Raw genomic sequence first — 17956 nt, 5'->3', positions numbered from 1 at the left:
TTTCTCCCCAATTTCTGGGGGCTCAGAGCAGCTCCGAGCTCAGCCCCTCCTCATCAGCATGCACAGAGCATCGTGCTCATAATAATGGATCTGAATCCTCTGTTGAGGCTTTTCAATTAGAGCTGGGTGCTTGAGTCAGACGTGTGAACACGGGGATAAAAAAAAAAAAAGCGAGGCAGAGCTGCTGCTGGCATGTCAGGCTGGAATTCAATCTGCTGATGTATTTATGGGCATGGGTTGCTAAATGCGAGCGAGACTCCAGCCTGCTCTCGCCATGACAATGGGAAGAGTCATCTGATAAAAATAGAATTTGGCATGACAAACAGCCAAGGAGAGGAGCTTCGGATCACCTGCTCGGCAAACACGCCCAGAAAATGCCCACAATTTATTGCCCAGCAATGATCCCGCCGGGAATGGCAGCTTGAAGCCAAATGGGGTTAATTTAAAGGAATTACCTTTATTTTATTAGAATTTATTGGCGGTTTGTGCTAGGGAAAATGTTGCTGGATAAACACGGCGGTGCCTAAGTTGCCCTGAAGAAAGCAGCGCTTTTCCTGTAAATAAACACTCTGGGAAAAAAGGAATTTTACCGGGATCTGTGCTGGGAGACAGGCAGGATTTTCAAAAGGCTGGTTCAATTCTTCACCCGCTCGAGCCAACAGCGCCGTGTTGGGGCTGAATGGAGGGAACACAAAGCCTGGGAGAGCATCCCCTGAAATCCCGATTTCAGCGCCCCATTCCCCTGGGCAGAGGGCAAAGAGCACAGGGAGAAGAGCTCCTGGCACCCATGGGTGGCACAGAGACCTTTGGTGGCACGGGGACAGCACCCCACAGGGGTGGGAGAGTTTCTTTTTTTGGAATTTTTCTGTGTCTCTCCTTTTGCTGGATGGAATATCTGACGGTCCGTGCGCTTGTGACATTTTTGACGTTGACATTGCGGAGCGGAAGGGGAGCTGAGATGGAGATAAAAGCCCCAAAATGAGGGATTTGGGCTGGTCCTGAGTGTCCTCGTGGCCGGGAAGGACAGTGGGATGTGCTGGGATGTGCTGGGATGAGCACTCCCAGCAGGACAGGGAGTGACGCTGCCCCTCGGGGTGCTGTGTCCCGCTCTGGGTCCCAGCACGGCAGGGACAGGAGCTCCTGGAGGGATGTGAGGGTGGGGAAGGGCTGGAGCAGCTCCGTGCCCAGCAGGGACTGAGGGTGCTGGGGCTGCTCAGCCTTGAGAGGAGCCCCAGTGAGAGGGGCCCTCAGCCCTGCCTGCCCCTGGGTGTCCCCATGGATCCCTGGGTGTCCCTGGGTGTTCTCATGGATCCCTGGGTGTCCCTGCCTGCCCCTGGGTGTCCCTGGGTGTCTCTGAGTGTCCCTGGGTGTCCCCATGGATCCCTGGGTGTCCCTGCCTGTCCCTGGGAGTCTCTGGGTGTCCCTGGGTGTCCCCATGGATCCCTGCCTGCCCCTGGGAGTCTTTGGGTGTCTCTGAGTGTCCCTGGGTGTCCCCATGGATCCCTGGGTGTCCCTGCCTGTCCCTGGGAGTCTCTGGGTCTCCCTGGGTGCCCCTGGGAGTCTCTGTGCGTCCCTGTTTGTCCTTGGGTGTCCCTGTCTGTCCCTGGGTGTCTCTGAGTGTCCCTGAGTGTCCCCATGGATCCCTGGGTGTTCCCAGGTGTTCCTGTCTGTCCTTGGGTGTCCCCAGGTGTTCCTGTCTGTTCTTGTCTGTCCTTGGGTGTCTTTGGGTGTCCCTGTCTGTTCCTGGATGTCCCCAAGTGTTCCTGCCTGTCCTTGGGTGTCCCCATGGGTTTCTGGGTGTCCTTGAGTGTCCCTGTCTGTCCCTGGATGTCCCCGGGTGTCCCTGGGTGTCCCCAGGTGTCCCTGTCTGCCCCTGGGTGTCCCCGGGTGTCCCTGTCCTGCAGGGAGGGCTCTGCTCCAGAAGAACATGCTGGGGCTGATCCCAGGAATTCCCCCTGAACTCCTGCCCTGGGCAGTGCCAGCCCTGAGCAGATCCCACAGAGGGTGTGGAGTCTCTCCCTTGGGGATATTCCCAAATTTCAGGATGCAATCCCACTCTGGGATGACCCCTGTGCTCCCTTCCAACCCGCCCCATCCCAGGATTCCATGATCCGCGTCCAGACCCCTCCCAAATCCCCCAAATTTGGCTCCAAGCCTCCCTGTTCTGTCCCACCCAGCAACTCCATGTCCTGGCACGATCCCTGGATGGGTTTTCCCCTGGGAATGCTGAGGATGGGGAAATCCTGGCACCAGCCCAGCTCAGCTCCTGCGAGTGTGGCACGGGGGAGCTCGGGAGGCTCCTCCTGCCTTTGGAATCTGCCCGAGGCAGCAGGATGAGCTGGATCCCTATTTTTAGAAGGAAAAAACTCCTGGAGAACTTTAGCAGCAGCTTTTCCAAGTGGAGATTGGCATTAAGGAGGAGGAATGAGGGGTGTGGAATCATCTCCAGGAGAGTTTTGGGTCCAAACCTGGCTGGAATTGGATGGAAATGTTGGAATTGGAGCTTACTCGGATTAAGGACTGGAACAGGACAATTGAGATCCCTTTAAACCCCAAACCAGCAGAGAGACAGAGGAGCAGAAGATCTTTGGGTTGCTCCCAGGCTCTGGAATTGTTGATCTAAAAATTCACTGTGGGCAAATCCATATTTTTAGAAGGAAGAACTCCTGGAGAACTCATGGCAGCAGCTTTTCCCAGGGATGATGGCATAAAGGAGCTGCTGAGGAGGAATGAGGGGTGTGGAATCATCTCCAGGAGAGTTTTGGGTCCAAGCCTGGCTGGAACGGGGTGGAAATGTTGGAATCGAATCCTTAGGGCTGGATTGACTCTGATTAAGGAGTGGAGTAATTAAATCAAGATCCCTTTAAACCTCAGACCAGCAGAGAGACCGAGGAGCAGAAGGTCCTTGGGTTGTTCCCAGTTTTTGGAGCTTTTGCACCAGAAATGGATTGGATGGGAAGGATTTGACAGAGAATTTTCACATCCAGCAGAGGAATAAGGTCAAAGGCAATGGAAGCAGTGTGGAAATGAGGGGAAATCTGCAGAGCTTGGCCAGGCCGGGAATGGATGGAACCAAAACCATCCCAAGTGGTGAAGGAGCACTTTATTTAAAAAAAAATCGAGTTGGAGGCTTTGGAAAAGAGGGAAGCAGTTCCTGGTTACACAGAGGGTTGGGGCTGGAGATTTGTCCATTCCTCATTCCCACAAAATTCCCCAAAGTGCAGGATGGCCTTGGGAAGATCCCAATCCCTGCCAGACACAGCATTTCCAGTCACTGAGGGATCCAATCCCAGTTCCTGAGGGATCCAATCCCAGTTCCTGAAGGATCCAATCCCAACTCCTGAGGGATCCAATCCCAGTTCCTGAGGGAACCAATCCCAACTCCTGAGGGATCCAATCCCAACTCCCGAGGGATCCAATCCCAGTTCCTGAGGGATCCAAACTCATCTCCTGAGGGATCCGATCCCATCTCCTGAGGGATCCAATCCCAGTTCCTGAGGGATCCAAACTCAGCTCCTGAGGGATCCAATCCCATCTCCTGAGGGATCCAATCTCAGTTCCTGAAGGATCCAATCCCAACTCCTGAAGGATCCAATCCCAACTCCTGAGGGATCCAAACTCAGCTCCTGAGGGATCCAATCCCAACTCCCGAGGGATCCAATCCCAGTTCCTGAGGGATTCAATCCCAGTTCCTCAGGGATCCAATCCCAGTTCCTCAGGGATCCAATCCCAGTTACTGAGGGATCCAAACTCAGCTCCTGAGGGATCCAATCCCAGTTCCTGAGACTCAGTCCCAGCCTTTGCCTGGAATTCCCACCACATTTTTCTCTAAGGAATTTAAAATACTGATTTTTAACATGACCAGCCTGAGAAAAAGGAGATAAACGGGATGAGAGCTCTGGATAGTGCTGGGGAAATAATGGATCAGAGTGGGAATCATCACTTGGAGTTTCCAGAGCCAGCTGAGATTTGGGCTCTGGTGAGCCCTGAGTTATTCCTGTTGCCATAGAAATAAATGGATGTGTTTGCTGCTTCTCCCTGCTCCGGAGAGATCCACAGATATCCATCACCACCTCCAGCCACGGCGCTTGGTTCCCAGTTTTTCCTTCTCCCACGAATTCCATCTCCAGCAGAAAGTTTTATTTTTTATTTTTATTGTTATGTTTATTTTTATTTATACTTTAATTTTAATTTTAATTTTTATTTTAACTTTATTTTTATTTTTATTTTTATTTTTATTTTTATTTTTATTTTTATTTTTATTTTTATTTTTATTTTTATTTTTATTTTTATTTTTATTTTTATTTTTATTTTTATTTTTATTTTTATATTTTTATATATATGGGTTTCTGTGTGGTTTTTTTTTTTCCCCAGCCTCGTATGAGTTAAACTCAGAGTCAAGCCTTAGAAAAGAATTAAATCCACTTTGGGATGGAAGAGCCCCTAGAAAAGGATTTCTCTTATCTGTGACCCTTATCAGCTTTATTCTTCTGTTCCTTCAGCCTTACATGAGTTAAACTCAAAATCGAGCCTTAAATTAACGCTCAAAAGTTGAGCCTTAAACAAGAATTAAATCTCCTTTAGGATGGAAGAGCCTCAAGAAAAGGATTTCTCTTACCTGTGACCCTTATCGGTTTTATTCTCCTGTTCCTCCCATCCTCCCAAATTCTCCGTCCTTGGTTTGCCGCTCTCCGTGGTGCTGCACAGGCTCTGGAAGCACCAAAAATTCCCTTTTTTTGGCCTCATTTCCCCCCCAGCTCCCGCTCCCAGCGGGGATTTATTCCAGCCTGAATTCCATGTTTTCCAAGCCCCAGAATTCCGCAGGGAAAGCGGATCCTGAAACACAGCAGTGCCTTATTCCTGCTCCATTCCCGCTTTAAATCCCATTAAAGTTCCCCACTTCCAAACAAGTCCGAAACTTCTAATTGCTTCCAGTGAGTCATTCCCAGATGGAATTGTTCCCTAAAAATCGTGGACTGTGCCAACCACCAACACTGAAATGGTTTTTCACACGAGGTTTGAATAAATCCGTTCAAATCCTGACAATTCCCGATATCCTTGGATTGTTCTCCTGGACAAAGCCAAACTGGAACTTGTGAAAACTCCCGTTGTTTTTGGAATTTTTTCTTTCCAGCGCCTCCAAAACGTGGTGAAATTCCTGGAAAGGCATTTTCTACCATGCCAAACTCTGAATAAAGTTAAGGAAAGGGTCAGGAAGGGAAAGGGACTCCCAGAATTCCCTGGAGGAAAAGGATTCCTGCATTCCCACTTTTCTCCTCAGGAATTGCAAGTGCTGATTTTTGGGAATATTTTCACGTTGCAGAAGGAATCTCTTGTGAATATTCCTGCCTTGGGAAGACAACAACGCCCAGGTCTTATCAAAATCCCTCAGAATCCCACTTATGGAAATAAAAAACTCCAAAATGAATAAAAATAGTTTTATCCATAAGGACCTAAAGCTCTTGGGATCAGAATTTTGGGAATATCAGCCTTTACCTAATGATCCCTGTGGAATGCACTTGGGAAAGATCTGCTGGAAGAAAGAATTCCAGGATCAAACCCCTCTCCTGCTTCTTCCCAGGGCACAATAAAGATTTGTAGTATTTTGGGAGCTCTGATAAGACTCTGCTTCCCCCATCCCCGGGAGCAGCCAATTTTTGGGAGCCATCCTTGAAATCCCTCTTCAAAAAAAAAGAAAGATGGAATTCTACAACCAAAGCCACCCCTGATATAAAATAACATTTTAATGTTTTCTTTTACCCCAAAAAAGGGGTTTTTACTCCACATTTTTGAAATTAGGGAGATTAAAAATAGACCCAGTGCCAAGGCCCAGCCCAGCCTCTGGAATCCTGTGGAATTTGTTCTGCTCCACAGGCACATCCCAGATTTTCCCCTCGTGTGAAGGAGTTTGGGCTGAGGGGAAGAATTTTTAGGGTGAAGAAAAAAAAAAAAAAAAAAAAAAGAAAAGGAATTTTTTGGGATGGATTCATTTCTGTTGTGGTAAAATCAGGGAATTTCCTCCACTAAAAGAGAAAATCCACCAAAATCCCAGGTGATTCTGGGGAGATCCATCCATCTTCCCTAAATTCTGTTTCCCATTATCTAAGTGCAGAAAAGTTTGCCAAATCCCAGGAATCCCACAGAAATAATCCCATGGAAATAACCCTGAAGTGGCTGCAGGATGGTCTGGTTGGGAAAATCCAAGAGACACGGGAGCTTCTGGACATTCCTGGTTTAAATTCCAGAAAATAAAGCAAAATTAAGACTGGCTCGGGGCAAAAAATGGGGAAAAAGGCAGGAATTCTTCTGGTTTCCAGGAAATTGTTGATCTCAAAGCTGCAGCTCCAGGATTCTCCTGGTTCTGGAGAAACAGGGATCCCATGGAAATAATTCCATGGAAATAATCTCATGGAAATAACCCTGAAGTGGCTGCAGGATGGGAAAAACCAAGGAAGCTTCTGGGTATTCCTGATTTAAATTCCAGAAAATAAAGCAAAATTAGGACTGGCTTGGTGCAAATCCTGGGAAAAGTGGCTGGAATTCTGCCTTCATTTTTTTCTGGAAAATTGTTGATCCCAAAGCTGCAGCTCCAGGATTCTCCTGGTTCTGGAAACCCAGGATTGGGAAGGCAAAGCAGGAAAGTGGGTGAGGCAAAATCCAGGAATAAATCATTTGCCACCTGCTGGAAAAATCTGCTAAAGCTTGCAAACACCGAGGTATTTAAGGGAAACACCAGAAATTCCTGCCCTGCCTGCGTGGGAATCCCTGGAAAAGCTGGCAGCTCCTCCCTGCCGTTTGTTCTGGGGTGAGAATTTTAAAATCTGTTAAAAATCCACACCAAAATAAAATTCCCGACCTGTGATTCCTCCAGAAAATGCTGGGATGGGAGGGGAAGAAGGAGGGAGGAGAAATTCTGGATATGAACAGCCCCAAATGAGTCCTGTTGGGCAGCAAGTCCTAATTCCAAGAGGAATTTTGGTTTTTTCAGAGGAAAACTCCCTCACTTCACCTTGCAGAGCACAAAACCAGCTGGAATTTTATTCCAGAGGGGACTCTGGCATTGCTAAGGCTGAGATCAAAAAAGAGTTGGGAAATTGGGGATTTATGGCTCAGTTGGGGAATTTTGGGAGTGCAATTGCATCATCCCAGCTTTCTTTTTGCTTTTCCTATTCCTGCAACTCCGAACCCTTCCTGTTTCCCTGCTCCATTTTTATTAAAAGTTTGATTTATGAGAGAATTTCTCCCTAAAGTGATCACAGAAAATCCTTTATTTTTTCAAGCCAGTGGGAATGCCTCAGTTCCCAGTCCCACAGAGGGAAATGGGATCCCTCAGGATCTCTGCACTTCCCAGATTTAGGATCCCGTTTTCCCTCTGGCAAATCCCACCAGGAAAACATGATGGGAACACCGTGTTTACCTCCCTGACAGATTTCTGCCGTTCCATTTTTATTCATTCCCTGAGGGACATCATCCCAAATGAGGTTTAATTTATTCCCAGCTGCTGGTGTTTATTTAATCCCCACCTTTTTCCACCTGTGGAATAGCTCCATCCCAGCAGATGTTCCCTGAAATTTGAGGATGGAGCAGGAGGAAGAAAAGGGGGGTTGCTCAGAGGGAGGGGTTGGGGTGGGGTGGGAAGGTGAGACCTGTCCTGGAGCTGGGGAAGGGAAGAGGAACAAAGGAAAATAAAAGGAAAAGGAAAAAAAGGGGAAGGAAGTGGGGAAAAAAGGGGAAGGAAATGGGAAAATGGGGAAGGAGGAGAAAGGAAAAGGGGAAAAAGGGAAGGGAAGGGAAGGGAAGGGAAGGGAAGGGAAGGGAAGGGAAGGGAAGGGAAGGGAAGGGAAGGGAAGGGAAGGGAAGGGAAGGGAAGGGAAGGGAAGGGAAGGGAAGGGAAGGGAAGGGAAGGGAAGGGAAGGGAAGGGAAGGGAAGGGAAGGGAAGGGAAGGGAAGGAAAGGGAAGGAAAGGAAAGGAAAGGAAAGGAAAGGAAAGGAAAGGAAAGGAAAGGAAAGGAAAGGAAAGGAAAGGAAAGGAAAGGAAAGGAAAGGAAAGGAAAGGAAAGGAAAGGAAAGGAAAGGAAAGGAAAGGAAAGGAAAGGAAAGGAAATATTGACCCATGGATGCAAAATTCGGGATGAAGAGAAGGTGGGGGTCCAGGCCCCACAACCCCATCTCAAAGCTGCTCATCCCTGGGGCTGTGCAGCTTTCCCAGCCCAGTTCCTTCACTGCTTTTCCAGAGTTTTTTATTATCCCAGCCTCCCTCTCTCCAGCAGATCCAGTCTAAAACAATTACAATAATCTGCCAAATGGGCTCTGTTTCCCCAGGAATGAAACATTTCCACTGCAGCCAAATGGGCCCTGCCCGTTCCTCAGGAACATCCGCGTGCTCCGATGGCACAGGCGGTTAAATGGAGCCTGGAAAATAATCTCATTTCTGCCTCCTCTGCTTTTCATTCCGTTTTCCCTCCAGACCAATTATCCCCAGGAATTGAATCACAGGGGTTGGCACCACCGTTCCCTGCGGGAAAAGTGGGAAAACAAGCGGAACCAGCAGAGGGAAAGGAGGGAAATGGTTTGGGATGGAAGGAGAAGGGGCCGGGAATTCTCCCTGAGAGGCACAACTGCTCTGAGATCCTTCTCCCAACATTTTCCTGCCCTTGGCAGGGTGGGAATGGGATCAAACCCCCACCCAGCAGAGGAGATGCTCCTAAAAATCAGAATTCTGGTGATTTTTAAAGTCCTTTCCAACACAAACCATTTGGATTTTATAGAAAATAAAAGGAATTTAATTTCACCAGAATTTCCCAACCCTTCCCCCTCCAACTTTCAAACAGGCTGGGAATAAAATCCCTCTAATCAGCAGAGGGTGATAAATGCTGGGAATTTGATAAATGTGTCAGGGTATTGGATAAATGTGTTGGAACATTTGTTTAAATGCCTTGGGATGTTTGGATTCTTTTTTCCCAGCCCATTTTTTCACTTTTTATGGATTAAAGGCTGAGGTTTCCCACGCTGAGGTTTCCCTTTTTCCAAGTGCTGCTGGTTGGGAGGGGTGGGAACAAAACTTTGCTGCGTGGAAACCTGGGAAAAGCGGGATAAAAGCTGCTCCAGGGTTTTCCCTTCAGTCATAATCCTATAAAATATAATAATTCTGTATTATAAAGATATATAGCAATAAAAAGAGGGAAGGTTTAGATGGGATTTTGGGAACAGGCCGGGATGGAATTCCCAGTGAAGCTCTGGCTTCCCCATCCCTGGAATGTTCAAGGTTGGGCAGAGTTTGGAAAAATCTGGGATGTGGAAGGTGTTGGACTTTAGGGACTCTTCCAACCCCAAATAATTCCAGGATTTCCTGATTTCTCCCTCAGGATCCAACATCTGAGCTATCAAACAGAATCATGAGGAGAAATCCATGAAAAACCCCAAAGGACAACCCAAACTCTCGGATCCCAAACCCTCGTGGACTGTCCCAAAGGAATGGGAGCAGCTTTTAGCAGGAATAGCAAATTCCTGGATAATCCTGAATGCAGATAACACAAAATCCCAGGAATTCCATCACCACACCCCATCAATGGGCTCTGCAAATGGCCAGGGTTTTTTTTGTGGGAATTTTGCCTTTAAGGATTTTTTTTTTCCCCTCTTTGAGCAGCCACTTTTTAAAGGTTAAAAATCCCTGTATAACGGGAAATGATGGAATTTTGGTCTGCTCATTTTTCCCTGGGTTTGGACACGTCACATATTTAACAAGTGCCCAGTAATGGCTCCATGGCATTTGCTGGGAGAGCTGATGTGGATAATTGTGGAAAAAATGATGGATAACAGCTCATCCACAGGCTTTGCTCCCAGGGAAAAGCCAGAACATAGCAGCAGCTCCACATCCCAGTGCTGAAGTGGAAATTCAGGATTGCATTCCCAAGCTGGTTACATTTTCTTTTTTTTCCTTGAAAAAAAAATTAAATTAAAAATCCTTGGATTCATCTTAGCTGGTGTCATGGATTGGGAGTGGTTTTCCAAAGAACAGATTGACATCAAACCTGGAAAATTTGTGGAAAATACCATTTTTTAAATTAATAATGTCTGAGCAGCCTAAATTCCTTGCAGAGTGGGTGATCCTCAGTTTTATTGCTCTCATTTCAAGCTATAAATATTTTATTTCTACCTGGATATTATTGTTATTCCTAAGAAGTATTCACTCCTAATCCTTATTATTCCTAATAAATGTTCATTCCTATTTAATTATTAGGATGAAATCCCCCAAAATAGGCACAGATTCTATAGATAGATTGGAGATGGAATAAATTGATTTTAAGCTGGTTTAAACTCTGGTTTATGGCTTTTATAGGAGGAAAGGAAAAAAGGGGAAAAGGGGGAAAGGAAAGGAAAGGAAAGGAAAGGAAAGGAAAGGAAAGGAAAGGAAAGGAAAGGAAAGGAAAGGAAAGGAAAGGAAAGGAAAGGAAAGGAAAGGAAAGGAAAGGAAAGGAAAGGAAAGGAAAGGAAAGGAAAGGAAAGGAAAGGAAAGGAAAGGAAAGGAAAGGAAAGGAAAGGAAAGGAAAGGAAAGGAAAGGAAAGGAAAGGAAAGGAAAGGAAAGGAAAGGAAAGGAAAGGAAAGGAAAGGAAAGGAAAGGAAAGGAAAGGAAAGGAAAGGAAAGGAAAGGAAAGGAAAGGAAAGGAAAGGAAAGGAAAGGAAAGGGGAAAGGAAAAAGAAGAGGAATTTACAGCATTTTAACCCAAATAGAAGAAAACTGAGTGAACACAACACTTTAATATATAATTTCTCCATTTATTTCATATGAAAGCTCCCAAATTTTTTTTTTCCACACTTGCCAATGGCTCAACAGAAACGAAGGAATTGTTTTTCTCCCGGATTTTGCAGGCTGAGTAGAGAAATCACTGTTTGTAACTGGCCACCTCCAGGTCCACGGGGTATTGGACTCGGTAGCTCATGCACTTCTGCCTGTCAATAAAAATGCTGTTGGCTTTGACAGCAATCTCCTTCTCCAGCTTCATCCTGGTCTCCTCCAAATTCTTCAGGTTCTGCTCCGACTCCATCAGTTTTCTCTTCAGGGCCTCCAGGAATACTGTGATTTCTTCCACTTCGCTCACCAGCCTGGAAGGAGTTGGGTTAAGGCATGAAAAGTCAGGGGTGGTGATCCAAGAGATTGGATTTGGGGTGAAGATTACCTATAGAATCTGAAATTCATCAGGAAAAAACTTCAGAGAAATTGCTCAAAAATACGAGATTTGGGATAAGGATTAACTACAGAATGTAAAATTAATCAGGAAAAAAACGTCTGAAAAATCCAAGATTGGATTTGGGATAAAGATCAACTACAGAATCTGAAATTTATCAGGGAAAAAAACCTCAGAAAGATCCAAGATTGGATTTGGGATAAAGATCAACCATAGAACTGAAAAGTAATTTCTGACTTTGAGTAAAAAAATTAAAAGTCACGAGGCAAAAAATGAAAAGTTGTGAGGTAAAAAAATTTCTAAAACTGCCCCGAATCACTTTGGGATGGAAGAGGAGCCTTGGAGGAGTTGATTATTAGCTAAATTTGGGTTAATTGAATTAAATTAAAGTTAATTAAAATTGGGGTTGATTGAGTGACCTGAACTGGGGCTCATCCCTGCAGAGCTCGACGTTGGGCCGGAAGGATCTGTCGTAGAGCCTGGTGTGAGCCACCTTCAGGTGAGCTTCCTTCTCCTTGATGGCTTTTTTCAGGTTTGCAATGTTGGCTTCCTCCTTCCCAATATCCTTCAGGATCTGGAGAGGAAATCCAAGAGAAAAAAAATCTTCAAACAATGATAAATATCATCCCCCAAATATCATCTTTCATCATGGTGAAGCGGTAAAATCCACAGGAGGAGCTGCTCCATGTTGGAGGAGGCTGAAGTCACCTGCCAGGTTGACTTCACCGCCATTCCAGAAAAATCTGGGAATCCTGGCTCAACCAGAGCTCCCTGGTCAGCCAGTTTTAGGGTTTAATTCAGGATTATAGTGTTTAATTCACAATTCAAGTGTTTTATATGGGATTAAGGTGTTTTATTCAGGATTAAGGTGTTTCATTCAGCATTAACCTGTTTAATTCAGAATCAAAGTGTTTCATTCAGGATTAAGGCGTTCAACCCAACTCCATCCCACCAAAAACCACCAAGACCACGACACAACCCAAAAACCTCTCCCTGCATCCCAACCTGACACCAAACCACTTCACCCCGGTGCGATGAACCCATATTAACCCTGAAACGTCTCTGCGCATCCCAACCTGTCAGAACTCAAAATGTCCCTCAGACATTTTTGGATGTTCCAGGCCCAGGTCAGAAGCATTTGAGACCCTGGCAGGCAGCTGAAAACAGCTGTGATTTTGGATTTGAACCATGGAATGATTCTTCTTGCAGGAAGAAAAAGAAGTCACAAAAGTTTAGATATTATAGTAGAAGTAGTCACAAAGTAAAGAGAAGAATTTTTGAGTGCTGTACGGGGGGGTTTTGGTTTTGTACATGGGGGTCAGAGGTTTAAGATGGAGGGATTTGGGCCTGCCCTGTCCTCCCTCTTTCTTCTTCCTTACCTCCATGTTCTTGGTGATGTTGGCACTCACAGATTGGTTTAGAGTAGAAAAGCACCATTTAATATAGGTAATAGGCATTGGGGAAAAACTGTACCCATGTAACACGTAATGTACCATATAAAAGACAGCAGCAGCCCTGGGTGGGGAGAGGAGGAGGAGGAGAAGAAGAAGAAGAAGAAGAAGAAGAAGAAGAAGAAGAAGAAGAAGAAGAAGAAGAAGAAGAAGAAGAAGAAGAAGAAGAAGAAGAAGAAGAAGAAGAAGAAGAAGAAGAAGAAGAAGAAGGAGAAGAAGAAGAAGAAGAAGAAGCAGTCAGGAGTCAGAGAGGATGTCAGGGTGTGTGTGTGCCTCTGCCTGAGCTGTGAGCAAACCACAGCAGCTCCAGAAGAAAATCTTTTAGATAACTTGCAATAAACTGCCTTGAGACCAAACAACAGAGACTGCTGAGCCTTTCTTTGGAAGCTCAGCTTGGAGGAGAGACTTTTCCACCACACGGAGCCACCCCTGACTTAGGGTGAGCTCTGGCACCAACCTGACACCAAACCATGCAATGAACCAGTATTTCCCCAGCAGATGGAACCCGCCAGGACGGCAGAACCCCACAGAACGCTCCGGACCTGCCCCAGGCGCTGCTCCAGGCGCAGCTTGGCCTCGTCCAGCTCCCTGCAGCGCGCGTCCAAGGCCTCGGCGGTGGCAGCGCGCTGCATGCGCAGGTCCTCGGACGCGTCGCGGATGATGCTGTTGATGAGCGAGCGCAGCTGCACCGACGCCAGTTTCTCCTGCTCCGCCCTGGAAATGTTGTCGTGGCTGAACTGGGCCCAGGATTTGGGTGTGGAGGCGCTGGAAGGACAAGGAATGAGGGAAATTGGGAGTTTTGTCGTTAAAAAATGGTTCTTGCCCTGAAAAAGCGCGATCGGCTTCGGGTTGGTTCGGCTCTTGTGGATTTCTCGTGAGGGATAGGGTTAATGCTTTAATGCTTTAATGCAAATTGTCAACTGAATTAATTAAAATACTTGGATAAATCAAAGAAATTAAATTAATTAATAAATAAATAAAGTATTCTGCTAAATGAATTAAAATCCTTGAATAAATCAGTTAAATCCTCCAATAAATTAATAAAAATCATTGGATGAATTAATAGACTATTCTAATAAATCAATAAAAAGCCCCAAATAAATTAATAGACCAGCGATGGTGTAAGGTGTTGGATTGGAACCGGATGAGTTTCCAGGAACATCCAACCCAAATATTCCATGTAGGACATCCAAAACAACTTTTCCATCCATGGAGCTGCCTGGAAGCTCTTTCCATGCCCAGTCCCAGCAGCATGGAAAGAATGGAAGAACCCAAGGATGGAGTTTGGAGCAACCTGAGATGGTGGAAGGTGCTGGGTTGGAACTGGATGAGTTTCCAGGAAGTTCTAACCCAAATATTCCACGTAGGAGATCCAAAACAACCTTTCCATCCATGGAGCCGCCTGGAAGCTCTTTCCATGCGCAATCCCAGAGGGATTGAGCATTCCAGGTGTGCTGTCCCAGGGAATTACTCACTTCTCCTCGAACTTGACGGAGCTGGGGTGGAACTGGACGTTGGTGCTGTCGGTGCAGTAGCCAACGCATTTGTCATCGATGTGATACGTCTCCACCTTATCCGACCAGTCCAGCTCGCAGTTCTCCTTCTGGATCCGGTTGGATCTGGAAAGTTGGGATCCCAGCTCAGCAGGAAGCAAGAGGATTCCCACCCCATCCCTCTTTGGGAAGTGCAGCTCCAGCCTTTGTGTTCCTCAGGGAAATAAAGCCACGAAATTCGGGCTGGAAAATCCCAAACTCTCCCTTCCCAACGCCACCTCCTGGAAGAGAAGCCTGACTGAGATGGGATTTTGGGAAAAAAATCCAGTGTGAGGACCCTGACTGAGATGGGATTTTGGGAAAAAATTCCAGTGTGAAGGTGGGGAGGCCTTGGAACAGAATTCCCAGGGAAGCTGTGGCTGCCCCTGGATCCCTGAGAGTGTCCAAGGCAAGGCTGGAGCACCTTGGGATTGGGGAAGGTCTCTGCCCATGGAACTGGATAATCTTTAATGATATTCAGATTAAAATCACTGCTTTGTTGTTAATTAATTACAATGGTTCTAATTACAAAAGCCTGTGGGTTGTTATCAGCTGATAACACCAGGTGTCACTCTCAGCCAAGGAATTGGGAATTCTTTTGGAAAATGGGAATAAAATGAAGTTAAAATGGGACTAAAACTGGACTAAAATGGGGTCAAAATGGGATTAAAATGGGGCTAAAATGATCTTAAAACAATTAAAACCCCCAAATTAAACTCATTAGGCTCCTCTCATGCTCTAATTAATTTAACAGAGCTTTATATTAATTGGCATTTACAGCCATTTTTAAAAATCAGTATTTCTTTTATCAGGTAGAACAGGAATAGGTTAAAGAATTTTTTGAACTAAAATATGAAGCTTCCAGCAGTTATTTCCTTTATATTGATAGATTTTAGGATACAACAACATCTTTCCAAAGGGTTTGTTAGGAATTCCAAGGAAATAATCCTTTCGAATTGCAAGGAACAGCCAGCCTGGCACAGAAATTCCAGATTTAAAGTTCACACTGACATCTGGTGGCAAAAAACTTCCTCTTGGAAAGCTCCTTTGATCCCAAAAATCCCTTTAATAATACAAAAATATTCCCAAGAAGATGACCAGACAACATTTTTTACAGCACTGGAATTTAGTGTTGGAAAACAAATCCAACACAGCTGTGGAAATCGGGAACATTTAAATCGACCTTAAAATCTGGATGTTTCCAGGTTTAAATGGAATTCCCAAGTTCCTAAGCCTGGCCTGGCTGAGATCTGTGTCCACCTTTATCCCAGGAATGATTTGGCTGAAGAATCCTGGGAAATGTTTTACCTTATCTGGGTGGCGGCTTGGATGATGGTTCTTTTCAGAAGATCCCGGATATCCCGGATCAGATCCGCTTCCTAAAGAAAAACAGGGACACTTCTGTGGATCCAGGGCAGGAAACACAATCCTGAGGAGCAATTTGGGGATAAATCCTTAAATTTCCTTATCTACTCTCGCCTTGTTATGGTAAAACTTGGAATTTTGGGGTCACCAGATCCTGAGGGAACTCAGCTGTGGAGGCTGAAAAACCTGGAATACTTCAAAAGCCTGGGAATTCTTTGGATTCCGTGAAAAAGTCTGAGTGTTATCCTGTTATGGAAAGAATTCTTCCCCCACAGATTCCCAGAGAAGCTGTGGCTGCCCCATCCCTGGAATGTCCAATGCCAGGTTGGACAGGGCTTGGAGCCACCTGGGACAGTGGGAATAGTGGGAAGAGGTGGGAATTGATGATTTTTTTTAAGGTCCCATCCATCTCAAACCATTCCAAGATCCCATCAGATTAAATGGAATAAATGAATTCCCTTCTCAGTTTTGAGACAGGGAAAAATCAGGGAATATCCCCATGCCTGGAACCAGATTAATCAGGGTGGACTTGATGAGCTTTAAAGTCTTTTTCAACCTAAAAATTTCCCAGATTCCCTGAATTTTGTAACAATTCCCACATGGAAACATCCTACACCAACTCTTCCCTGTTTATATTTTTAACTGGAATAACCTCTTAAACATTGATTATAAATCAGAAATTACACTCAATTCCCATTCAAAATATTCTTAAATCCTATCATGCTCTCTATGTGGAATCCTAGGACATCCTGAGTTGGGAAGGATCCACAGGGATCAAGAAATTCCTGGTTCTTTCCAGGATAATCCCCAAAACTCCACCAGGTTTAAACATTTCAGTCTGATCCATATTTTTTGAATATTAATCCTCTGGTTTAATGAGTAACTGATCATGAACCGACTCTGACTGGAGGCTACAGGTGAATAATCATTAATTAATTTATGGGACATTGGAATAGGTGTAATTCCAGGATGGAAAATACCCCAGAAAATGTGGGTTTTGTAACATCCAGCACAAGAATGACACTAGAATTTGACAGGAATCTCGGTAACAGGGTTGGATCATCACCTTGGCAAAACTCGGGGAGAATTAGTGACAGAAACTGCCAAATTTTGATCAGTTTGAGCATGGAAACAGGCAAGGAACATCCCAGTGTTCTGAACTTTTGTACTGTGAAGTTTTAAAGTGTAAGAGAGGAGCGGATTTCAAGGCGAGTAGAGAATGAATTGATGCCAGAATAGGATTTTTGTGTTGGTGCACAAAACTCCGGGTTGGTTTTGTTGGGGTGTGGGCTGAGGGAGGGATCTTCTCTCCTCCAGCCACACTTCCCAAAGCGATTTGATCACTTCCCAAATCACTTTGAACCACTTTTTAAACACAGCAACGACTCGAACAACTCCTTGGGAGCGCCGGTAGGATCACCAAACCCCAGGATGGCAGAAGACGCTTCCATCAGCCGCAGCTTCACCTCCTCACTGCTGTGATGTCCTCAGGCTGAGGCACTGCTCACCTTCAGCAGCAGCTTCTCCACAGCTTCACCTCCTCATTTCTGTGTCTATCCCCAAGTTGAGGCACTGCTCACCTTCAGCAGCTGCCCCTCCACAGCTTCACCTCCTCATTTCTGTGGCTGTCCCCAAGCTGAGGCACTGCTCACCTTCAGCAGCTGCCCCTCCACAGCTTCACCTCCTCATTTCTGTGATGTCCCCAAGCTGAGGCACTGCTCACCTTCAGCAGCTGCCCCTCCACATTTCTGTGTCTATCCCCAAGCTGAGGCGCTGCTCACCTTCAGCAGCTTCACATCCTCATGGCTGTCCCCAAGCTGAGGCGCTGCTCACCTTCAGCAGCTGCCTCTCCACCTCATCGATCACCAGGTCGGGGGGCTGCCGCCGCTCCCGGCACTCCAGGTTATCCACCACAACCGCGTAGGGCACCTCGGTGGCATCCAGCGCCCGCTCCAGCCGCAGCTTCTGAGCCGCCAGCAGCTTGGTCTCGCTGTCCAGCTCCATGATCTCCTTCTGCAGCTCCATCCTCCAGAAGTGCACGTCCTGCAGCCGCTGGCCCAGCGTGGCTTTGGAGCGCTGCTGGGCTCGCTGCGCGCTGGCGGCCGCATGTTTGACCAGCTGCTCGGCCTCGGCGCGGCCGCGCTCCGCCCGCTCGCCCGCCGTCACCGCCTCGTAGCAGACCCCCGCGTTGCGGCGGTGCCACTCGGGCAGCTGGTATTTGGCGGTGCGGAAGCCGGCCATGGCCATGCCGCAGCAGGAGCGAGGCCTCTCGCTGCGGGCCACATCGCAGATCTTGCTGGGCAGCGGGCAGGAGGGAACCACCGGCGGCTGAGGCTCGTCGGGCTGCGCCATGGCGGAGCCACCGTCCTCCCCTCACCGCGGCGGCCAACGCCGAGGCGGCTTGATGGACAGCCGCGAGCG

General features: G+C 46.6%; 1 protein-coding gene across 1 annotated transcript; it reads right to left on the bottom strand.

The window, feature by feature from the left end:
- Positions 1 to 10756: 10756 nt before the first annotated feature.
- Positions 10757 to 17956, bottom strand: TEKT4 (tektin 4). The gene is made up of 6 exons (XM_030284898.4): positions 17369 to 17956; positions 15479 to 15549; positions 14114 to 14257; positions 13181 to 13403; positions 11607 to 11761; positions 10757 to 11104 (listed from the first exon to the last, which is right to left on the bottom strand). The coding sequence occupies exons 1-6, from the start codon at positions 17885 to 17887 to the stop codon at positions 10885 to 10887; spliced, it is 1332 nt and encodes a 443-aa protein (XP_030140758.4). The 5' UTR covers positions 17888 to 17956; the 3' UTR covers positions 10757 to 10884.

Source organism: Taeniopygia guttata, chromosome 14, assembly GCF_048771995.1.
Source record: "Taeniopygia guttata chromosome 14, bTaeGut7.mat, whole genome shotgun sequence".
In the NCBI taxonomy this organism is placed as follows: Eukaryota; Metazoa; Chordata; class Aves; order Passeriformes; family Estrildidae; genus Taeniopygia; species Taeniopygia guttata.
The sequence above is the reverse complement of the archived record's forward strand: the minus strand, read 5'-3'. Positions and strand labels throughout refer to the sequence as shown.

Coding starts and splice junctions, on each gene's coding strand:
- TEKT4 (XM_030284898.4), bottom strand. CDS start 17,887: ATGGCGCAGCCCGACGAGCCTCAGCCGCCGGTGGTTCCCTCCTGCCCG. Junction 15,550..17,368: donor TGGAGAGGCAGCTGCTGAAG/GTGAGCAGCGCC, acceptor GTTTTTCTTTAG/GAAGCGGATCTGATCCGGGA. Junction 13,404..14,113: donor TCCGTCAAGTTCGAGGAGAA/GTGAGTAATTCC, acceptor TTGTCCTTCCAG/CGCCTCCACACCCAAATCCT.